General features: G+C 35.7%; 1 protein-coding gene across 2 annotated transcripts in view; it reads left to right on the forward strand.

Moving 5' to 3' along the window:
• APOOL (apolipoprotein O like) overlaps window positions 1-21538 on the forward strand; it is a 73229-nt gene extending 51691 nt beyond the window's left edge. For both annotated transcript variants that reach the window (XM_001925965.6, XM_005657845.3), the window contains 4 exons: window positions 4514-4605; window positions 13783-13896; window positions 14105-14222; window positions 20964-21538. In XM_001925965.6, the coding sequence (XP_001926000.1) occupies window positions 4514-4605; window positions 13783-13896; window positions 14105-14222; window positions 20964-21052 (413 nt within the window). In that variant the 3' untranslated portion in view covers window positions 21053-21538. The remainder of the gene's footprint in view (window positions 1-4513; window positions 4606-13782; window positions 13897-14104; window positions 14223-20963) is intronic.

The following is a 21834-nucleotide window of genomic DNA, read 5'->3' on the forward strand; positions in this document are numbered from 1 at the left end:
TTTTAAGTAGGCAACTCACTCACTGCTCTTATCCAACACGTGAGGGTTGAGATATTTGATTTCTTTTCCTCATCTTTGTACTCTATCTATACCAACTTTGTCCGTCCTTCCCACTATACCACTTGTGTAGAGGGTCCTCAAGACCAATCCCAGGTATGACGGTTAGCTCAGAAAACTCAGAGGATTCAACCTATAGTCCTAATCATGGCTAAGATTTATTACATTGAAAGGATCCAAAGTAAAATCAGCCAAGGGAAAAGATACGTGAGGCAAAGCTTAGAGGAGACCAGGTACAAACTTCTGAGAGTTTTCTCCTAGTGGAGTCATATAAGATGTTCTTAATTCCTCCACTAATGAGATGTGACAATAATTGTGAGATGTTGTCAACCAAGGAAGTCTCATTATAGACTAAGTGGCCAAGGTTGCTATTGGGGTTGGTCACATAAGTACTATCTGTCAAGCATGTACCACAATTCCAGAGTCCTAGAAGTAGTTGTTCAGCATAAGTCATGTTATTGATACAGTTTAAGTACAGCATACCACTCTTATGGTTCAGGGAACATTTTCTGTTATTGTAGTAAACCTCTTACTAGTCAAGTTCCCAGATGCCAGCCAGGCCCAGTCTTGCAAACAGGCCTTTCTAACAATGACAGTCTGGCTCTTTTTTGTACATCATTCAATAACTTTCTTTCGTAAGCGCATAGTGAATTTTGTTTTTGCCCATCTTCCACCTCTGGGTTATGGAAATCTCCCTCAGTAGGCATTATTGACTCCTGTCTTCACCTAAGCCCTTACTAAACTGGTGCAGTTCTCTGCTCAGTAGCATTTTAAGTACCTTCCATATATGACCTGTCCCCCGATGTCCGTCATTGTCCCCAAACTAAATTACATGTGGTTGGAAGTCACAGTTCTGAACCAGTCTGCAATCTGACATCAGATACCTTATAGTTGGTTTGCCCAGCTTTTTTCCTTAAAGTACATGTAATTAGATAACAAACCTTGTGGGAATTATAAGGACATTCCAGCATTCTAACTCTAGTCCATATGTCTTAATCCAAAAGACCTAACCCTCTCCCTCTAGCTAATATAAATGGCTCCTTGTATCATATTTGTTATTCTAACACTATATGTAACTTCTAATTGAATGCATATTATAAATTATTTATTAGGAAAGACACTGAAAATCAAGATTACCATATGTAACAATAAGACAAAGAATTCTATTTTGAAGGAGGGAAAAACAATGTGTATACATATATATGTGTGTGTGTGTGTGTGTGTATACATATATATGTATGACTGGGTCATTTTGCTGTACAGCAGAAATTGGCACATTGTAAATCAACTATACTTTAAGAAAATAAAACCATAAAAATAAATAATAAAATTTGAAGGATACTGGCTAAAGCATATTACTCAATTCTCAGTGAGAAATTCATAATTCACTTGTAAGAGAAAATGTTCCTTAGGTCATTCACAGTGACTCCAAGTATCAGAGCTAGAATAATCTAACCGAGTGTTTTTCAAATTGTACAGTTCAGCTTATAGATAGGTAGTGAAATAAATATAGTTAATCTCAGGAAACATTTTATTAAAGAGTGAAAATAGATAATAGCAAATATCAGAGTGTTCTTTACTCAGTATAAATAAATGTTGTTTCAGTGGAGTGTGTATGTGTGAGAGAGACAGAGATAGAAATAGACGGAGAGAGAAAAATATGTCGTAGGGCATAATATAAAATTTATTCTTTAATATGAGTCATGGTCAAAAAAGTATGAAAGCTATTTGTTTAGTTTAATCCTCTAATGCTACAGATAGAAGACCAGAGAAAGGAAATCACTCGATGATTTCATAGTACATTTTTTTTTCTTCTAAGGGCTGCACCTGCAGCATGCAGAAGTTCCCAGGCTAGGGGTCAAATTGGAGCTGCAGCTGCAGGCCTGTGCCACAGCCACAGCAATGCCAGATCCAAGCCACATCCATGATCTACACCACAGCTGGCAGCAACACTGGATCCTTAACTACTGAGTGAAACCAGGGATCAAACCCACATCCTCAGGGATACTAGTCAGGTTCTTAACCCACTGAGCCACAGTGGAAACTCTCTCATAGTACATTTTACATAGCTAGTTAGTACCTGTGTCTAGAGTCCTTTTCTACTTATGAGAGTAGGGCTATTACCCAAATAAATTTTATTTTCTTGTTGACTGGCTGTGCATATCAAGTAAAGAGAGGATGAATGTAAGTCTTTTTAATATTTAAAATGATAAAGATGTGATAAACACATATACACACACAATGGAACATTATTCAACCATAAAAAGAATGAAAATGACGCCATTTGCAACAACATGGATGAACCTAGAGCTTATCACATTAAGTGAAGTAAGTCAGAGAAAGACAAATATCATATGATATAACTTATATGTAGAATCTAAAAAAAATGATACAAATAAACTCATTTACTGAATAGAAAATGACTCACAGACATAGAAAACAAACTTATGTTTACCAAAGGGGAAGGGAGGATAAAGATACATTAGAAATTTGGGGTTAACGTATACATACTACTATAAATAAAATAGATAAACAGCAAGGGCCTACTATATAACACAGGGAACTATATTTTCAATATCTTTTTTTTTTTTTGTATTTTTAGTGCCACACCCATGGCATATGGAAGTTCCAGGCTAGGGGTCTAATCGGAACTATAGCTGCTGGCCTACACCACAGCCACAGCAACAGAAGTGCCAGATCTGAGCCATGTCTGTGACCTACACCACAGCTCACAGCAATGCCAGATTCTTAACCCACTGAGTGAGGCCAGGGATCAAACCTGCATCCTCATGTATACTAGTCAGATTCTTAAACCACCTGAGTTACGATGGGAACTCCTCAATATCTTGTAATAACCTATAATGGAAAAGAATCTGAAAAATTATATATATATATATATATGTATATACTGAATCACTTTGCTGTACACCTGAAAACTAACACAACATTGTAAATTAACTATAGTTCAATCTAAAAATGGTTTAAGAAAAGTATAACAATTACAAAAATAAAATGACACATCAAGGAAAAACTACCACCTTCCAAGTCTAGGAGCAGCACAATTAGGGGAATTTGGCCAAATCAAGGAAACCTACATCAAGAGATTTTTAGGTCAGTAACATCAAGAACCAAACTACAGATACCAGAATAATAGTGAGCCAGGACTAGAGTAAAGGAACAACTTAGGACATATTTTAATACAATTAGACTCTCTTTCCCAGTATAACAAAACCACATCTATATCTAAAGGAAAGCTAACCTAAAGGTTGAAGCAGTCTAACACCCACCCAGCCCCAATGCTCAGTCTGTTGGAGACATGACTCTAGAAGGCCTTCTTACTAATAGTTAAACCAGAGAAATACCTCTTGTTCTTACCTTCCCTAAACTGCAAAGTTGCCTGCAAACATTGCTGGGTATTTTTCATCATAGTCTTTACTGATAGACCAGATAGACTGTATCATTTTTAAATTAAGGGTTGTAAGAGCTGTTCCAGAGAATAGAAGTACCTACCCCAATTAGAAATCCCATCATCTGATGGCCCAGATTGTATTTAGAGTCCAGGGTTCCCAGAAGAGTATTTTAGATAGATATTGTTTTGGACTAAGGGTCTGTTGGAAGTAAAGTGCTGCTGAGAGTGGTGGGTTTCAAGCTATTATATAGAACCTAGGGTTCCATGGAAGTGTTTAGGTGTGGTACAGGGATAAGGGAAAAGCCATGTAGGTAGGGCTTGTTCACTCTCCCAGGTGTTATAACCAGAGTAGCTTCAAGTCTGCAAGTTTTATATGTGAAGTTCCTAGTGAGATTCTATTTGGAAGTTTTTTTAAGGACTTCATTATTTTAAAAAAAGTTTGTAAAGGACTCTTAGATGCTTAATTAAGGCACTTTTGGAAATAATTGAATTATCACAGGTTACTTGCAATTATTAAATTATTAATTCAGTATTCTAAAATCAGTGAGATGAAAGAGTCATGTACATTTTAAAATTCTTAGCTGATTAAATGGTTGGATCCTTCGGCTTTCTAAGGACTTAATCAAAAAAGGATATATGAAAAGAGTACATTTCAGTTTAACAGGGGTGTCACAAACATGATAGTGATTAATTCTCTATATTATCATGCATCATTAGATACTTGAAAAAAAATGTGGTTACAACTCTGGGACATGAAAAAATACCTAGTTTTAAAAGAAGAAAATCATCAACCCCCTTTGTGTAGGTAATTATCAATGTTAGATTGAGAATCCTTTTCTTAAATTGGACATGACAACTAAGGGCTATTAATTGAATTTTAATCCTTAAGTACATTTTACCTATCATCTTGATTAGTATTATTACCTACAGAATAAATTAATGTAGGATAAAGGCTTAAAGGGGAACAAAGAAAATATTAAAGTTATAAAAGCATCAAGTCTCTGATAGTATCTATTTGGAGTTTAATAGTTTGTTTGACTGTCATAGGTTCTAGGTTTAAGAAAATTGCTTATCCACTGGGACTGGCCACTATAGGAGCAACTGTTTGCTACCCTGTTCAATCAGTAATAATTGCAAAGGTAAGTTCTTTTTAAGTGATAGCTTCATTTCAGTATTTTTTTAAACTCTCAGTATAACAATATTTACATGTCATCAACAAAATCTTAGCCAACCGAATCCAACAACATACCAAAAAAATTATACACCATGACCAGGTTGGGTTCATCCCAGGTTCACAAGGATGGTTCAACATATGCAAATCAATCAACATCATACACCACATTAACAAAAAAAAAGTCAAAAATCATATGATCATCTCAATAGACGCAGAAAAAGCATTTGACAAAGGCCAACATCCATTCATGATCAAGACCCTCGCCAAAGTGGGTATAGAGGGAACATTCCTGAACATAATCAAAGCCATTTATGATAAACCCACAGCAAATATAATCCTCAATGGGGAAAAACTGAAAGCCTTCTCACGCAAATCTGGAACAAGACAGGGATGCCCACTCTCACCACTGCTCTTCAACATAGTTTTGGAAGTCCTAGCCACAGCAATTAGACAAACAAAAGAAATAAAAGGCATCCATATAGGAAGAGAAGAGATAAAACTGTCACTGTATGCAGATGACATGATACTATACCTAGAAAACCCTAAGGACTCAACCCCAAAACTCCTTGAAGTGATTAATAAATTCAGCAAAGTAGCAGGATATAAGATTAACATTCAGAAGTCAGTTGCATTTTTGTATACCAGCAATGAAACATTAGAAAAGGAATACAAAAATATGATACCTTTTGAAATTGCGCCTCACAAAATCAAATACCTCGGAATACACCTGACCAAAGAGGTAAAGGACCTATATGCCGAGAACTATAAAACTTTGATCAAAGAAATCAAAGAAGATGTAAAGAAATGGAAAGATATTCCATGTTCCTGGATTGGAAAAATCAATATTGTGAAAATGGCCATATTACCCAAAGCAATCTACAGATTCAATGCAATCCCTATCAAATTACCCAGGACATTTTTCACAGAACTAGAACAAACAATCCAAACATTTATATGGAACCACAAAAGACCCAGAATCGCCAAAGCAATCCTGAGAAACAAAAACCAAGCAGGAGGCATCACTCTCCCAGACTTCAAGAAATACTACAAAGCCACAGTCATCAAAACAGTGTGGTACTGGTATCAAAACAGACAGACAGACCAATGGAACAGAATAGAGAATCCGGAAATAAACCCTGACACCTATGGTCAATTAATCTTTGACAAGGGAGGCAAGAACATAAAATGGGAAAAGGAAAGTCTATTCAGCAAGCATTGCTGGGAAACCTGGACAGCTGCATGCAAAGCGAGGAAATTAGAACACACCCTCACACCATGCACAAAAATACACTCCAAATGGCTGAAAGACTTAAATATACGACAGGACACCATCAAACTCCGAGAAGAGAACATAGGCAAAACACTCTCTGACATCAACCTCATGAATATTTTCTCAGGTCAGTCTCCCAAAGCAATAGAAATTAGAGCAAAAATAAACCCATGGGACCTCATCAAACTGAAAAGCTTTTGCACAGCAAAGGAAACCCAAAAGAAAACAAAAAGACACCTTCCAGAATGGGAGAAAATAGTTTCAAATGATGCAACCGACAAGGGCTTAATCTCTAGAATATATAAACAACTTATACAACCCAACAGCAAAAAAGCCAATCAACCAATGGAAAAATGGGCAAAAGACCTGAATAGACATTTCTCCAAGGAATATATACAGATGGCCAACAAACACATGAAAAAATGCTCAACATCCCTGATTATAAGAGAAATGCAAATCAAAACTACCATGAGATACCATCTCACACCAGTCAGAATGGCCATCATTAACAAATCCACAAATAACAAGTGCTGGAGGGGGTGTGGAGAAAAGGGAACCCTCCTGCACTGCTGGTGGGAATGTAAACTGGTACAGCCACTATGGAGGACAGTTTGGAGATACCTTAGAAATCTATACATAGAACTTCCATATGACCCTGCAATCCCACTCTTGGGCATCTATCCGGACAAATCTCTACTTAAAAGAGACACATGCACCCGCATGTTCATTGCAGCACTATTCACAATAGCCAGGACATGGAAACAATCCAAATGTCCATCGACAGATGATTGGATTCGGAAGATGTGGTATATATACATAATGGAATACTACTCAGCCATAAAAAAGGATGACATCATGCCATTTGCAGCAACATGGATGGAACTAGAGACTCTCATACTGAGTGAAATGAGTCAGAAAGACAAAGGCAAATACCATATGATATCACTTATAACTGGAATCGAATATCCAGCACAAATGAACATCTCCTCAGAAAAGAAAATCATGGACTTGGAGAAGAGACTTGTGGTTGCCTGATGGGAGGGGGAGGGAGTGGGAGGGATTGGGAGCTTGGGCTTATCAGACACAGCTTAGAATAGATTTACAAGGAGATCCTGCTGAATAGCATTGAGAACTTTGTCTAGATACTCATGTTGCAACAGAAGAAAGGGTGGGGGAAAAAACTGTAATTGCAATGTATACATGTAAAGATAACCTGACCCCCTTGCTGTACAGTGGGAAAATAAAAAAAAAAAAAAAAAGAAATGAAGGCACTTATAAGCTAAAAAATAAAGAATAGAGTTCATAAAGTATATCTATTAATAAAGCTTCATTTTCTACCCTCAAAAAATAAATAAATAAAATAAATGTCATACAGCACCTGCAACATTTAATTTTCGGAGAAATATTGTTGGTATCAACTCTTATGTTGGCAAAAATCACATTAGCATCTTATCATGGTAAATCCCATTCTTAATTACATAATTATCACAAATAAATAGGATGTATTTGTTTAAATATAATTCAACAGTATAAATGCTGATTTGAGGATTAGGTTAGAATTTATGTGGAGAAATACTGTTCCATTGTTGAGCTACGTAAAATTCATATTTTAGTTAATAGAAAATTACACCTGCTGAAAGTTGCCAGTTCAGCAGATTAACATGGTGCAAGAAACAACCAATTGATAGATAATAGAGGCTTCTGAGGAGTAAAAATATACACACATATATACAAACTCAACTTTGAAATCTGTATTACAGTTGTTTTGTCATTTTCTTGTGAGCTTACCCTACAAATCCAAAGATTCTGCTCATGATTTGAACAGTTTGTGTCAGTGGTTTTATTTTATTTTATTTTACTTTATTTTATTATATATATGTATATATGTATATATATTTTGCTTTTTAGGTCCACACCAGTGGCATATGGAAACTCTCAGGCTAGGGATAGAATCAAAGCTACAGATGCCTGCCTATGCCATAGCCACAGCAACATGGGATCCGAGCCACGTCTGTGACCTACACCATAGCTCACGGCAGCACCAGATCGCTGACTCACTGAGCAAGGCCAGTGGGGATGGAACCCGCATCCTCATGGATACTAGTTGGATTTATTTCTGCTGTGCCACGACAGGAACTCCTTGGTTTTTTAATTTTAACAAATATTTTGATTGAGAAAGGCAGCTTTGGGATATACAGTTTTTTCTTTCTATTTTTTCTTCCATTAATTACCAGTATTTAACATTTCTCCCTCACACTTGAAGCAATGTGTAGTGTTACCAGAAAGACTTTCTGTACTTGTATTCTCATTACTGTATCTTTTTAATTATTGATGTAGATAAAACTGCCTATTCAGTATTTTAAGAATGTCAAGAATATAGTGCCCTATGTAGTTTGTAATAGGATCAAGCTGCAAAAGCTTACAGCAAAGGAGGAAAACATTATTAATTAAATCTAGTAAAACTTAAGATAATTGATGGATAAAATGATAAACTTATTTTAAAAATTATTTCCTAAGAATTTACATAGGAATTAGCCACTTAAATTCATATAATGTTAGTGCTGAAAGAAATCTTTGAGCTCATTACATTCAACTTCCTCATTTTCTCATTTGCCAATAAGGAAACTGTGGCCCAGAAAAGTTTCAAAGTGACTGATTTGTCCAGGGCTCTATTCAGCTTCATAGGTCTTGCTTCCCTATCTATTTCTCTTCCCAGTGCATGATGCTGCCACTGATTGTTGTTGTTCATTTGTTTAGAAAATGACTTTTTTTTTCAAATAAAATTGATACCCACTTATTCTTCAATCATTTAAGCATTACAAAAAAGTGTAGGAAAAAACCCAACTAACCAACTGAAATTTTTTCCTATCCAGAAAAATGTCAGTATTAACATTTGATAGAATATTATTCTAGATATTTCTTCATTCATACATAGACATAGAATGATAGATGAGTGAATAGGCATATATGGTTTTATAAGAGGATCCTAGTATAGTATGCACCTTGTTTTTTATTTTAAAAATGAAGTATTAAATTTAATTTTACTTTAAGAGAAAGAAAATAAAAACAAAATGCAGAACTTGGGAGTTTCTGTCATGGCTCAGTGGTAATGAACCTGACTAGTGTCCGCGTGGTCATGGGTTTGATCCCTGGCCTCTCAGTGGGTTATGGATCATGGTGTTGTCACAGATGCGGCTCAGATATGACATTGCTGTGGCTGTGGTGCAGGCTGGAAGCTGTAGCTCTGATTTGACCCCAGCCTGGGAACTTCCATATGCCACGGGTGTGGGCCTAAAAAGTGAAAATAAATAAAATCAAATGAACATTTAAAAACATTACAATAATGTGAGTGCAGAATCCTCTTAGATTTTTAGTATTTCTCTTAGCCTTTTGTCTTGTGCACCTCAAATTTGATAGTTTTTTTAGTAATTCACTTTTGAGTCTTTACAAAACTTAATTTTTGTAAATGCAACAATTCTCTTTACACTTATATTTCATCCTGTTACATTTAAATTGTTTAATTATAGTAAAACTTAATTATCCTGAAAACAAATACAACTTATTCTTTCTTTTTTTTTTTTTTTTTTTGGCCACATCCACAGCATGTGGAAGTTCCTAGGCCAGGGATGGAACTCATACCACAGCAGTGACCTGACCCACAGTGGAGACAATGCTGGATCCTTAACCCACTGAGCCACCAGGAAACTCCTAATATAATTTATTCTTGATAAGCATACAAATCACTTGTGAAAGACAGTAGTTGGGTATATTGTAAAGTACCTACTAGTAATGAATATTCAGCATTCTATAAATATCACTTATACACTTTTAAAACAGCTTTTTGTTAATCAGACAAGTCTTTTTAAAAAATGTCAGGTAAGAGCTCTTCTGTTATGTGTGTATTTTTGGAAAGAAGCAGCTCATAGATTTTAAGAGATTCTTTAAGAAGTCTGCAATATAAAGAAGGTTACAAAATGATAGTCCAGAAAGTTCTTTGAAAAATAAAAGTCACACTCCAGTTACTATTTCAGAAACGCACTTCAAGATGAAATTGCTCTTTGCTTTTTATATTTTTCCTCACAGTATTTTCATTATTAACTTTTTTTTTTTGTAGAGTAACAAGAAATCTGTCTTTGAAAACTAACATATCTAGGAATAAACTTAATAAAATCGAATTTTAAAACTTAGATTTTAAAAACTATTAAACTTTACTGAAGGGCATTTTTTAAGCTTGACTACGTTTTGTTCTTGAATAGACTTGTTTTCTGAATGAAATGATTCAATATTGGAATATGGCAGGTGTTTTCAAATTTATTTGGTTCTTACAAAATCCCTGGATTTGGAGGGAATGTGACATTCATCCAACCAGTATTTGCTGTCCATGTGCAATGTGTATGGAACAATACTATAGTTATAGCATAAATAATAAAATATACCAAGAGAACAAAAGAGAATGTTAAAAAATATATCGAGTGTGTCTTTGTATACGTTGTGGGGTGTGGGGGAGGGTATGGTGCAAGTGGCAGTTCAGATCAGTGTGTAAAGAATGCGTGGACAGGAGTTCCCGTCGTAGCTCAGTGGTTAGCAAACCCAATTAGCATCCGTGGGGACATGGGTTTGATCCCTGGCCTCGCTCAGTGGGTTAAGGATACAGCGTTGCCGTGAGCTGTGGTGTAGGTCGCAGATGCGGCTTGGATCCCGCATTGCTGTGGCTGTGGCGTAGGCCAGTGGCTACAGCTCTGATGCAGCTCCTAGCCTGGGAACCTCCATATGCCACGAGTGCAGCCCTAAAAAGACAAAAAATACAAAAAAAAAATGCATGGACTATTCAAGAAATGTATCAAATAAATTCCAAGTGGAATAAAGATCTAGTGGTAGGAGTTCCCATTGCAGCTCAGTGGGTTAAGAACCTGACTAGTATCCATGAGGATAAAGGTTCAATCCCTGGCCTCCCTCAGTGGGTTAAGGATCTGGCATTGCCACAAGTTGCAGCTTATGTCACAGATAATGGTTCAGATCTGCTGTTGCTGTGGCTGTGGTATAGACCAGCAGCTGCAGATCCGGTTTGACCCCTAGCCCAGAAACTTCCATATGTTTCAGGTGTGGCCCTAAAAAAATAAAAAGAATCTAGTGATAAAATATAATAAAATATCAGAAAAGCGGAATATTTGTGTAATCTTGAGATAGAAAAGGCCTTAGGCAAAACATAATCCAAAAGCCGTCAAAGAAAAAAATTAATAGATTTTACATCAAAGTAGTATATTTCTGTTGATCACAATATACCATATACAAAGTTAATGAATGAAAAATGGGGGAAACAAGTTGCAGCATGTATAACAAAGGACTAAATAATAGTATCCTTCTGTATAGTAAAAGTTTCTATAAATCAGCAGGAAAAGGATAAATGCTCCCCTAAGAAAATGAAGAAAGTATATGAATAAGTGCTACACAAATTAGAAATATAAATGGCCTAATATATGAAAGATACTTAATTTCATCAGCAATCAAATAAATTCAAATTGAAAAAATCATTTAGATATTGGTTTTTAGCCTATCCAAAGATTTAAAACACTCATAACACTGCTGCTGATAAACAGGGTTGGAAAATAGATATATACTCTTGGTGGGAGTGTAAATTGCTACAGTACATTGCTTACTTTCTGAGGGCAGTGTGGCAATATTGTCAAAAATTCAAATATATATGATCTTTAATCCAGATATTTCACATCAAATTTTTCCAAAGAAATACCACAAGGGTATATAGTCCCAGTTGTTTGTGTAGGGTGGTAATTTGCAGCATGCTTATAATTGCCACAAAGGAAGTATCCCATATGCCCATCAAAAAGGGATTTGTTAAACAAATCATAATGCCCATATGCCCATCAATAGGGGATCTGTTAAGCAAATTGCAATGTACCTATTATAGAATACTAACTATCCAGCTATTACAAGCAGATCTAATGGCATATAAACTGATAACATCTCGATGACATAATGTTAAGCTTTAAAAAAATCACATCTCTGAGTTCCCTTGTGGTGCAGTGGAGTAAGGATTTTGTGTCACTGAAGCGGTTTCGGTCACTGCCATGGTGTGGGTTTGATCCCTGGCCCAGGAACTTCCATATTCCACAGATGCAGCCAAAAAAAAATCACATTTCGACATAGTATGTATCATGTAATCCTGTTTGTGTTTACAAAAGAAACAGTGTATGTATGTGCAGTTTTCCTAAACATTAATTTAAAACATAATTGAGATTGTAGTTTATAATCTATTCTCTGTTCTCTTTTTTGCAATTCAGTAGTTCATCATGGTTTTCTATCCATGTCACTGCATATAGATCTACCTCATCCTTTTTGGTAGATCTATAAGTATCAACATTCCATTTTATTTTATTTTATTTATTTTTAGGCCTGCACCTGCGGCATATGGAAGTTTCTGGGCTAGGGGTCAAATTGGAGCCATAGCTGCCAGCCACAGCCATAGCCACAGCAACATCAGGTCTGAGCCGCATCTGCAACCTAAACTGCAGCTTGCAGCAACGCCAGATCCTTAACCTACTGAGCAAGGCCTGGGATCAAACCCTTATCCTCATGGATACTAGTTGGGTTCTTAACCCACTGAGCCACATTGGGAGATCCATCATTCCATTTATTTTTAAATGCTATGCATATGCACATATAACATACATATTAGACTAAAAATTCAGGAAAAATATTCACACAACTGTTAAAAAAGGTTACATCAGGGGGAGGAGGAGGACTTTCATACTAGTGGACTGACTGAATTTTCTTAAGTACTGCTATCTACTTAGCAAAAACAATAAAAATATTTCTATTTAAGGAAGAAAAACATAGTTTTTGAAAATTTGTGTTTATATAAAGTGTAATCCTGGAAAGCTCCCCCAAACCTCTTTAAAATTTGAGAAATCGATAGCTGTTGACATAACTTTAACCATAAGGAACAAAAGGATAGGAAAAGAATCAAAAGAAGGAATCATAAGATTTTCAAAGGGAAAAAGATATGAATGAAAATAGCAGCTTCAGGAATTCAGTCAGCATGGTAGCCTCTGCTTTAGTGTGTTTTTAGTTCACTTTGTATTTCACGTTTCTACTAAAAAAGTATTATTCTCTGGAGAAACACATTAATTATTTTTCTTTCTGACTGGAGAAAGCACCATAAAAATTCAAGCAAAAGCATTAACTTTGTAGCATCTTAAAATCTTATTTCTTATTTCTATGTCAACTGTTTATTATTTGGAACTGTCTTTCCCAAACTCCTATTAAACAGATAGTTCGTTGTTGTGTTTTGTTTTTGTTTTTGTTTTTGGCTGTGTCCACAGCATGCAGAAGTTCCTGAGCCAAGGATCGAACCCACACCACAGCAGTGACAATGCTAGATCCTTAACGGTTAGGCCATCAAGGAACTCCAGACATAGTTTTACGTATGTTACAGTGTGAATGGAAACTACATGTTTAAGACTATTATTTTTTTAGCATATTTTTAGATTCACAACAGAATTAAGGAGAAAGTATACAGATTTCTGGTACACCCCCTGTACCCACACACGCATAGCCTCCTCCATTATCAACATCCTTACCAGGGGTACATTTGTTGTAATTGATGAACCTACACTGACATATTTTACACTAAGATTCACTCTCGGTGTAAAACTTATATACTTACATAAGGCAAATAATATTTCATGTAAGATATAGAAAATGAGGCTTTGTGTTATATGATCTAGAGATTTATATCTTTACTATTGATTCTAACCTGAGTGTTCATATAAAATACCATGTGTAAGTTTTTTAATATTTGTTATTTTAACTTTAAAAAAAATGTATTATTTGACTCACTTTTTTTTAAATTAGGTAACTGGGAAAAAGGCATATACTACAAGCCAGGAAATTTATGAAGCAGTTAAATCATTGTGGACAAATAACAGCAAAAAAGAGTCACTTCCTGAACCTAAAGAAAAAACTAAGGTAGAGTTTAAATGGTTCAAAAGGTAGACTTTGAGTTTTGTTTGGGTGGCTGTTAGCTTGTAATGGGACTCCAGGACAGAAGTCAAGGATGGAATGAAAGGAAATGAAAGAGCATACTACTACCTTGGCATGCTGTAATTTTTTAGGACATTTTATTCTTTTAGTAAAATAATTTACTTATGAAGGAAAAATCTTTTTTTGTAAACAGCTGGGAAACTCTGCCAAAATAGCAATACCTGCAAAAACAGCTCAGAACCTGAAACAGTCAGTGCCTTTGCCAACAGAACTCAGCTCTGAAACAAAGACCAAATCAGAATCCACCTCAGGTTTGTTTGAAATAACTCAGTTTTAATTTCTGAAATAATTTTATAGTATTATAATTAGTAGTTAGAACTTATTTATGTTTTCTTCATAAGTGTTTTGTCTTCCACATATCTGTAATCTGTATCTTTTAAAGTTAAGTATTCAGATACCTAATTGCAACATAACTCGTAATATAGATCTTTGCAAATGAGAATATGGAGTGGCACTGATAGGTTGAGTGAGTGAAGCATTTAATATCACTTTATAAATGTGAGCTTTTTAATCAGGTGGAGGAAAATGTGTCTTTCTGGATTCTATCAGTTTACAGGCTAAAACAATGAATCATATCTACATTAAAAAATATCAGCTTTGCATTTCCTTTTCTTCTTTTTTTTTTTTTTTTTTTTCCTTTTTATGGTCGCACCTACAACATATGGAAGTTCCCGGGCTTGGCATTGAATTGGAGGAGCTGCAGCTGCTGGCCTACAACATAGCCATAGCAACGCCAGATCCAAGCCACATCTGTGACCTACACTGCAGCTTGCAGCAATGCCAGATCCTTAACCCACTGAGTGTGTCCAGGGATCAAACCCACATCCTCATGGATACTAGTTGGGTTAGTTATCATTGAACCATAGTGGGAACTCCCAGCTTTCCATTTCTTATGCTATTTACTCCTTTCAGTCTTGGCTTATTCTATCAGTTTAATTTAGTTTAGATACTAGGAGAACTTTCAGTATCATACTAAAAATAGCACCAATTAATTAATAATAATGACTAATAAGTAATATATTTACCAATAAAAGGTATAGGCAATTAATACTTTGTGAGACCAAATGATGACAATTATACTTTCTAGGCAAATTCTACCCAGTTTTACTGTGATCAGAAAGAAAGAGTGTTTACTACTATGTCAACAGTATATTTACATAAATTCACCATATTTTTATTCGTACCAAGTAAATGGTAGTACCCATCAAGTTATCTTATTACAAAGGAAATAGGACCAAGTCAAAGGTAGAGAATTAGAGAATAATGAAAATATCTGCCCTTTACTGAGCAACTGCTGTCGTGCAGAGAGCTGAAACTACAGTATGTTATTCAATCCTCACCAACCCACTCCAGAAAAAAAAAAAAAAACCTCTGGTGTATATGTAATTTTCATTGTTTTATGGTGAAGAAACTGAGACTCAGGGAGATTAAGTAACTTGCCCAAATTCATACAGTTTGTGAATAGAGTTGTGTTTATAGCTTGGATATTCCTGATGCCAAAGGCCAAGCTTTTTTCACTGCTTATAGATTATCTAATTTAAAACCAGAGTTTGGTCTCTAATTTCAACCTCCTCTTCTCTTAGTTTTTATTAAAGCTGTCACTGAGAAATCTGATTTTGAGTTCTACTAAATTCCTGTCACCTCTCCTTTCTAATGAAGATAAGTTATACAGTTTTAGACTCTCTCTAAATAATCCACAGTTGACTATATTCCCACAAGTATATAACATAACCAATTTTTCTAAATGCCTGTCAACTCCAGAGATCTTTGTGGGGATGTTATAGCTTAACAATGTCAATTCTTTTCTTCACACATCTGGATTCTAGAACCTTTTAGCTACCTGTCATGGGTTATGTAGTATATGAAAAGCATTCTAAGGAGGCATGTAGAGGAGAGAGACACCCACTACTATTCATCCTTATCATATATCATTCAGAGTTGAGTGTACATCAAGCTCATACTAAGTTCTCAATGAGTGTTAGAAGAGATCATTAGCATTTGACTGAGTAATTAGCCATTTTGCTGATAAACACATTTATTGTCATTGAACACACTTTGGGAGCACATTACTTAGCTAGGGAGCCTAGTCATGCCACCACTTCTTAGCATACAGAATAGACTGGGTATACTGTCCAACTATATATCATGGCTTTGAATCTCAATTTAGTTTTTCTTTATCATTCATATACATTCTTGGTGACAGCTGTTATTTTGGTAATCACAAATTTAGAAATTTGGTGATATGGACGTCTTCAAAATCTGATAAAAGCAGAATGAAATCTCTCACAGTCTCACAAGATTAATGTCCTTCTTAAACAGAGATTGACAAACAATGGACCTTGTGCCAAATTTGGCTCACTATTTTGTTCATTTCGTAAGCCAAGAATGATTTCTATGTTATTAAGTAGTTTGAAAAATCAAAAGGAAAATCTTTCCTGACAAGTGAAAATTGTATGAAATTCAAATTTCAGTGTCCATAAATAAATAAAATTTTATTGGAACACAGCCACACTTACTCATTTATGTATTGTCTGTGGCTGCTTTCACCCTGCAGTGGCAGAGGTGAGACAGTAATTCATTGCTGTTTTATAACTTTAAATATCTTTATTCCTTTCCTGTTTGTTGTAACACCAGCTTTTTAAAAATTCTGCTGAAAAAAACTTTAAGCAGAAATTGTTTTACAAAGAGATTAAAAATATGATAAAGTGCAAAGAAAAGCATTATATAATGATTGGGGAGTTGAGACTCAAGAATAGTTTTATGACTGCTAATTCTTTGGGAGGACTAAGAGCCCTTGATCAAAAAGAATGAAAAAATTCTAAGAGAAAAAATATAATTCTTAATTACTCCAAAAAGCATGAGATGAACCTTTTTAAAAAGGCAGAAATCATGGAGTTCCTGTTTTGGTGCAATGGATTAAGGATCCAGTGTTGTCTCTACAGTGGCATAAGTTCAGTCTTCAGCCTATCTTGGTGGGTTAAGGATCCCACATTGCTGCAGCTGTGGCATAGGTCACAGCTGCAGCTCAGATTCAATCCCTGTCCCAGGAATTTCGATATGCTGCGGGTATGGCCAGAAAAGGAAAGAAAAAAAAAAGGCAGAAATAAAATGACCAAGGCTAGTTCTAAACCAGCGGGATCCACATCACAATTTCTTGAGTCAGAATCTCCAGAGTTGAGGCCTCCAAGCAGGTGGGTTGTAAGAAAACTTCCATGGGGATTCTCTATGCCTGTTCCTCTAGTTAATAATATATGACATAAGCTGTGAAAATCTGAAGGCAAAGGGTAAGTTAATAAACTTTTAACCAGATCTTAGACAAGAATATAAATTAAGGAAGTGAGTTAGAGAGCTTAGTCAATTGATGGATATTGTTAAGCAAATTAGACACATTCAGACTTATATAAAATAATTATTTGTCAGTGCTTACCATATGTCTATGTGATAAAAAGTGTTAATAAAACTATTCCATTGTACACTTTTTACTTGTACTGAGCAAAGGCTTCCACCAGGTGGCAGTAAAGATGCATTTGAAAAAGGAGTAGGCAGCACCAGTTTCTTTTTTCTTTTTGCTACAAACCCCTTCTCAGAATGTTTTTAAATGGCATAAATTAAAATACATAGTAATTATGAGCTTCCTAATTGTATTAAATAACAATATCTAACAACATATCTGATAAAGGCCATAGTTTAGAAGTAGTAGTAAGTGTTAATATTTCAAGATATCTGCAACTGCAGTGTGATATGAAAATATCTGTGATTTCTATTAGTGGCAGAATCAAAGGTACAGTTAATATTAGTGTGGTTTGTTGCCTGCATTCATTTTTGAAAAAAAATGTTCATTTTCAATTAGAGGTTAAAGAAAATAAGGACAGCTTTCCCCTATTCAAGTTAATAGATTGTTATGAATTATATCTGCAGAAACTACCCCCCCCAAAGGGATCCCAGGTTAAAAATCTCTATCTTACAGAGCACTATATTCATGTCATAGGTAGTGATTATTTAAGATCTGGCTGTTTTTAAAATATATTTGGTGGTGAAGTTACACGTAGTTCTATCACAGTCTATAAAACAGAAACTGTTTCTGAAAAGATAGGTGTAGGATTTCCCACTGTGGTGCATTGGGTTAAGAATCCAACTGCAGTGGCTCAGGTTTTTGCAGAGGTGCAAGTTCAATCCCAGGTCTGGTGCAGTTAACCCAGATCTGGTGTTGCCACAGGTGCAGTGTAGATCACAGCTGTGGCTCATTTTCAATCCCTGGTCTAGGAACTTCCATAGGCCTTGAGTGCAGCCATAAAAATTAAAAAAAAAATGAAAAGATAGGTGTAAAATAAATAGTTATGTAAATTATTTCTCTTTTATTTTCATCATAAAACTAGAAATTAAATTCCTCTATGAAAAAATGTTATGTCTCCCAAATGTAAAATGAAAATCATTTCAGAATGAATTGGAGTTAGGAAAAGATTTAAAACAAAAATTTGTGAAAAATTTTTAGCCTTATGTCACAAAATAAATACAAAAATTGTTCTTACCACTTTGTATTATTGTAATGAATATTAAAAGTAATTGTATGATATTGTTACCTCTCTACCCCCATTTTACAGAATAACCAGGGATATTGTGTTGGGGGTCAGACGAAACTGGATTCAGTTCTGGCTCTACTACTTATCATCTAGATAACATTGGTCAAATTTCTTAACCTCCTTAAATTAAAATTTCCTACCTGTAAAACAAAGATAACATAAAAAATATCATCTATCTCATGGTATTATGAGACAACACGTGAAAATAATGTAGCGTATTGCCTGGCACACAGTTTATCAAGATCACAATTTATCTACACATTGCCAAATCCAGGAGTCCATTCTCAATCTCTATGTTAGGTAATCCATCAGTAACTTCTAAACACGAGTGATTACTCCATCCTCCTTGAAATAATCTCTTCAGTTGGCCTGTGGGATATCACTTACTCTTGGTTCTCTTGCTTCACCAACTGGCTGTTTCTTCTAAGTCTTCTCTGCTACATTCTAATGTTCTTAACCTCAAAAAGTTGGAATATCCAAAGGGCTCACTCCTTGGACCTCTTTTCTTACTTGCTAGATGATACCATAGTTTTAAATGCCATGTATAGGCTAGGATTGGGAGGGTGCGAATAACATATACACACTACTGTATAAAATAGATGATTAAAGAGACCCTACTGTTTAGCATAGGAAAATCTACTCAATAGTTTGTAATAACCTGTGGGGGAAAAGAATGGATATATTTATATGTATGACTGATTTGCTTTTCTGTAGATCTGAAACTAATACAACATTGTAAGTCAAATATACTCCAATAACTTAAAAAAAATAAAAATAAAATTATAAACCAGCCCAGGCTACTCCTAAACTCTATAGATTCATATTTCTAGCTGCTTGTTCAATGTTTGTATTCAGATGTCTAGTTAGCAATTCAAATATAGGACATCTGAGACACTTCATTTGCCTTCATTGCCCCAAACATGCTTCCACATTTTTCCCTATCACAATATCAATTCCATTCATGTGTTTTCTCAAGATAAAGTCTCTCACACAACATAATCCTTTTAGAAGATCCTGTCCATTCTACCTTAAGAAGTTATCCAGAGTCCCAGTTCCTTCTCACTACCTCTACTGCTACTGCCCTAATGAAAGCTATCAGTGTCTCCCTCCTGGGGTACTACAGTAGCTTCCTTACTAGTCTCCCTACTTCCATGCTTCTACCCCTATAGTCTCTTCTCCCCATAGCCAAGAGTAGTCTTTTAAAAAACATAACATCTAGGAGTTCACATCATGGTGCAGCGGAAGCAAATCCAACTAGGAACCATGAGGTTGCGGTTCGATCCCTGGCCTCACTCACTGGGTTAAGGATCTGGTGTTGCCATGACCTGTGGTGTAGGTTGGAGACACGGCTCGGATCTGACGTGGCTGTGGCTGTGGCGTAGGCCTATGGCTACAGCTCCGATTAGACCCCTGACCTGGGAACCTCCATACGCTGCAGATGTAGCCCTAAAAAGACAAACAGACAAAAAAAAAAAATCTATCATCAATGAGATCCTGCTGTATAACACAGGGAATTATATCCAGTCACTTGTGATGGAACATGATGGAGGATAATAGGAGAAAAAGAATATATATATATATATATATATATATATATATATATATATATGTCTGAATGGGTCACCTTGCTGTACAGTAGAAATTGACAGAACACTGTAAATCAACTATAATGGAAAAAATAAAAATCATTTAAAAAAACATAACATCATGTCACTCCTCTGCTCAAAACTATCCAGTGACTTCTTGTTTCACTCAGAGTAAAAAACAAAAACTTCGGCATCCTCTGGTGGCACAGCAGGTTAAGGATCTGGCATTGTCACTGCTGTGGTGAGGATTGCAGCTGTGGTGAGGGTTCAATCCTGGAAACTTCTGCGTGCCCCGCCTCCCCCAAAAAAGAGAAAAACTTTGCCATGGCCGTAAGTGGCCTAGCCTTCTATTCTTTTCTAATCTTGCCTCCTACCACTCTCATTGGATTCACCATCATTATGTCTTGCCAACTCTGTTCCAGCCATATTGGCCATTTTACGGCTTCTCAGACATGCCTAAGGTCCATTACACTTGCCGCCTGCTCCTCCTGTAAAGAATTTCCCTCAAATATCTACAGGACCCCCACCTTCACCTCCTGAAGTTCTTTTCTCAAATAGCACCTTTCTAGAAGGCTTTCCCTGGCCACCCTATTTAAAACTGCAAATCACCCAAGCACTCCATATGCCCCTCCCTGTTGTATTTTTCTGCATAGCGCTTACCACCTTCTGATATATCTTTTGCTTTATTTATTCTCTCTCTCAGCCAACTTGAATGTAGGTCCATGCTGGCAGAGATTTTTATCTGTTTTGTTCTAATGTATACCCAGTATCAACATGAAATGTGTTAAATGAATGACTGATTTTGTTCATTTTAATACTTTATCAGGTGCTACACAGTTTTTGCTTGACCCCAAGCTCATAGATCATGGGCAGTCCCATCCAGAAGATGCAGATATGTACAGCACGAGAAGCTGAAATAGTCTGCACAGAGAACCACGAGATGTATGAAGTTGCAAAAAACGATGGAAAAAATCATGTAATGGGTAACCGTGATGCATAGAGTATACAAAAAGTTTTCCCCTTACATCTTCTAATGTATAGTTTGAGGAATCACACAAGTGATTAAAACACAAACTGTGATTACAATCCAAACAATATCAAATGATCGATGAGAAGGTAGATAGATGTAGAAATATTAGGATGCATTTGATGACTTTTAAGGGTGTTTATTAAAAAAATAAGGAGTAAATGTATGAACACTGATGACACTAAAATCTGAGAAAATATGTATGTGTATATATAAGTATTTATATATATATACACATATATATTTGCTTTTCCTTTTTCTGAATTAATGTCAGCTAAATAGGAATGGTGCCTGGAAGGATGTGTTCCCTTCTCAGCTTTCATTTTTCATTTCCTGGAGCTGTAATAAAATATCCATATTTTATCACACTTGAACTGGGCTTTGTCTTTTTGTTTTATTAATGTCAACTCCTCTTAAATGTCCCAAAATATCTTTAACTATTTAAGAGGGCTGTATGCTGCAGACCCCCAATTTTGTAGAATTGGGACCCCCAATTCTGCTTAGCATCCCTTCTATTGATTCCTAGGTGTTTCTCTATTCTGTTCTCCAGGAAAGGTATTACTAGCCTTTTTTTATTATTTTATTTTATTTTATTTTATTTTCCCACTGTACAGCAAGGGGGTCAGGTTATCCTTACATGTATACATTACAATTACATTTTTTCCCCACC

Source organism: Sus scrofa, chromosome X (genome assembly GCF_000003025.6).
Source record: "Sus scrofa isolate TJ Tabasco breed Duroc chromosome X, Sscrofa11.1, whole genome shotgun sequence".
Lineage (NCBI taxonomy): Eukaryota > Metazoa > Chordata > Mammalia > Artiodactyla > Suidae > Sus > Sus scrofa.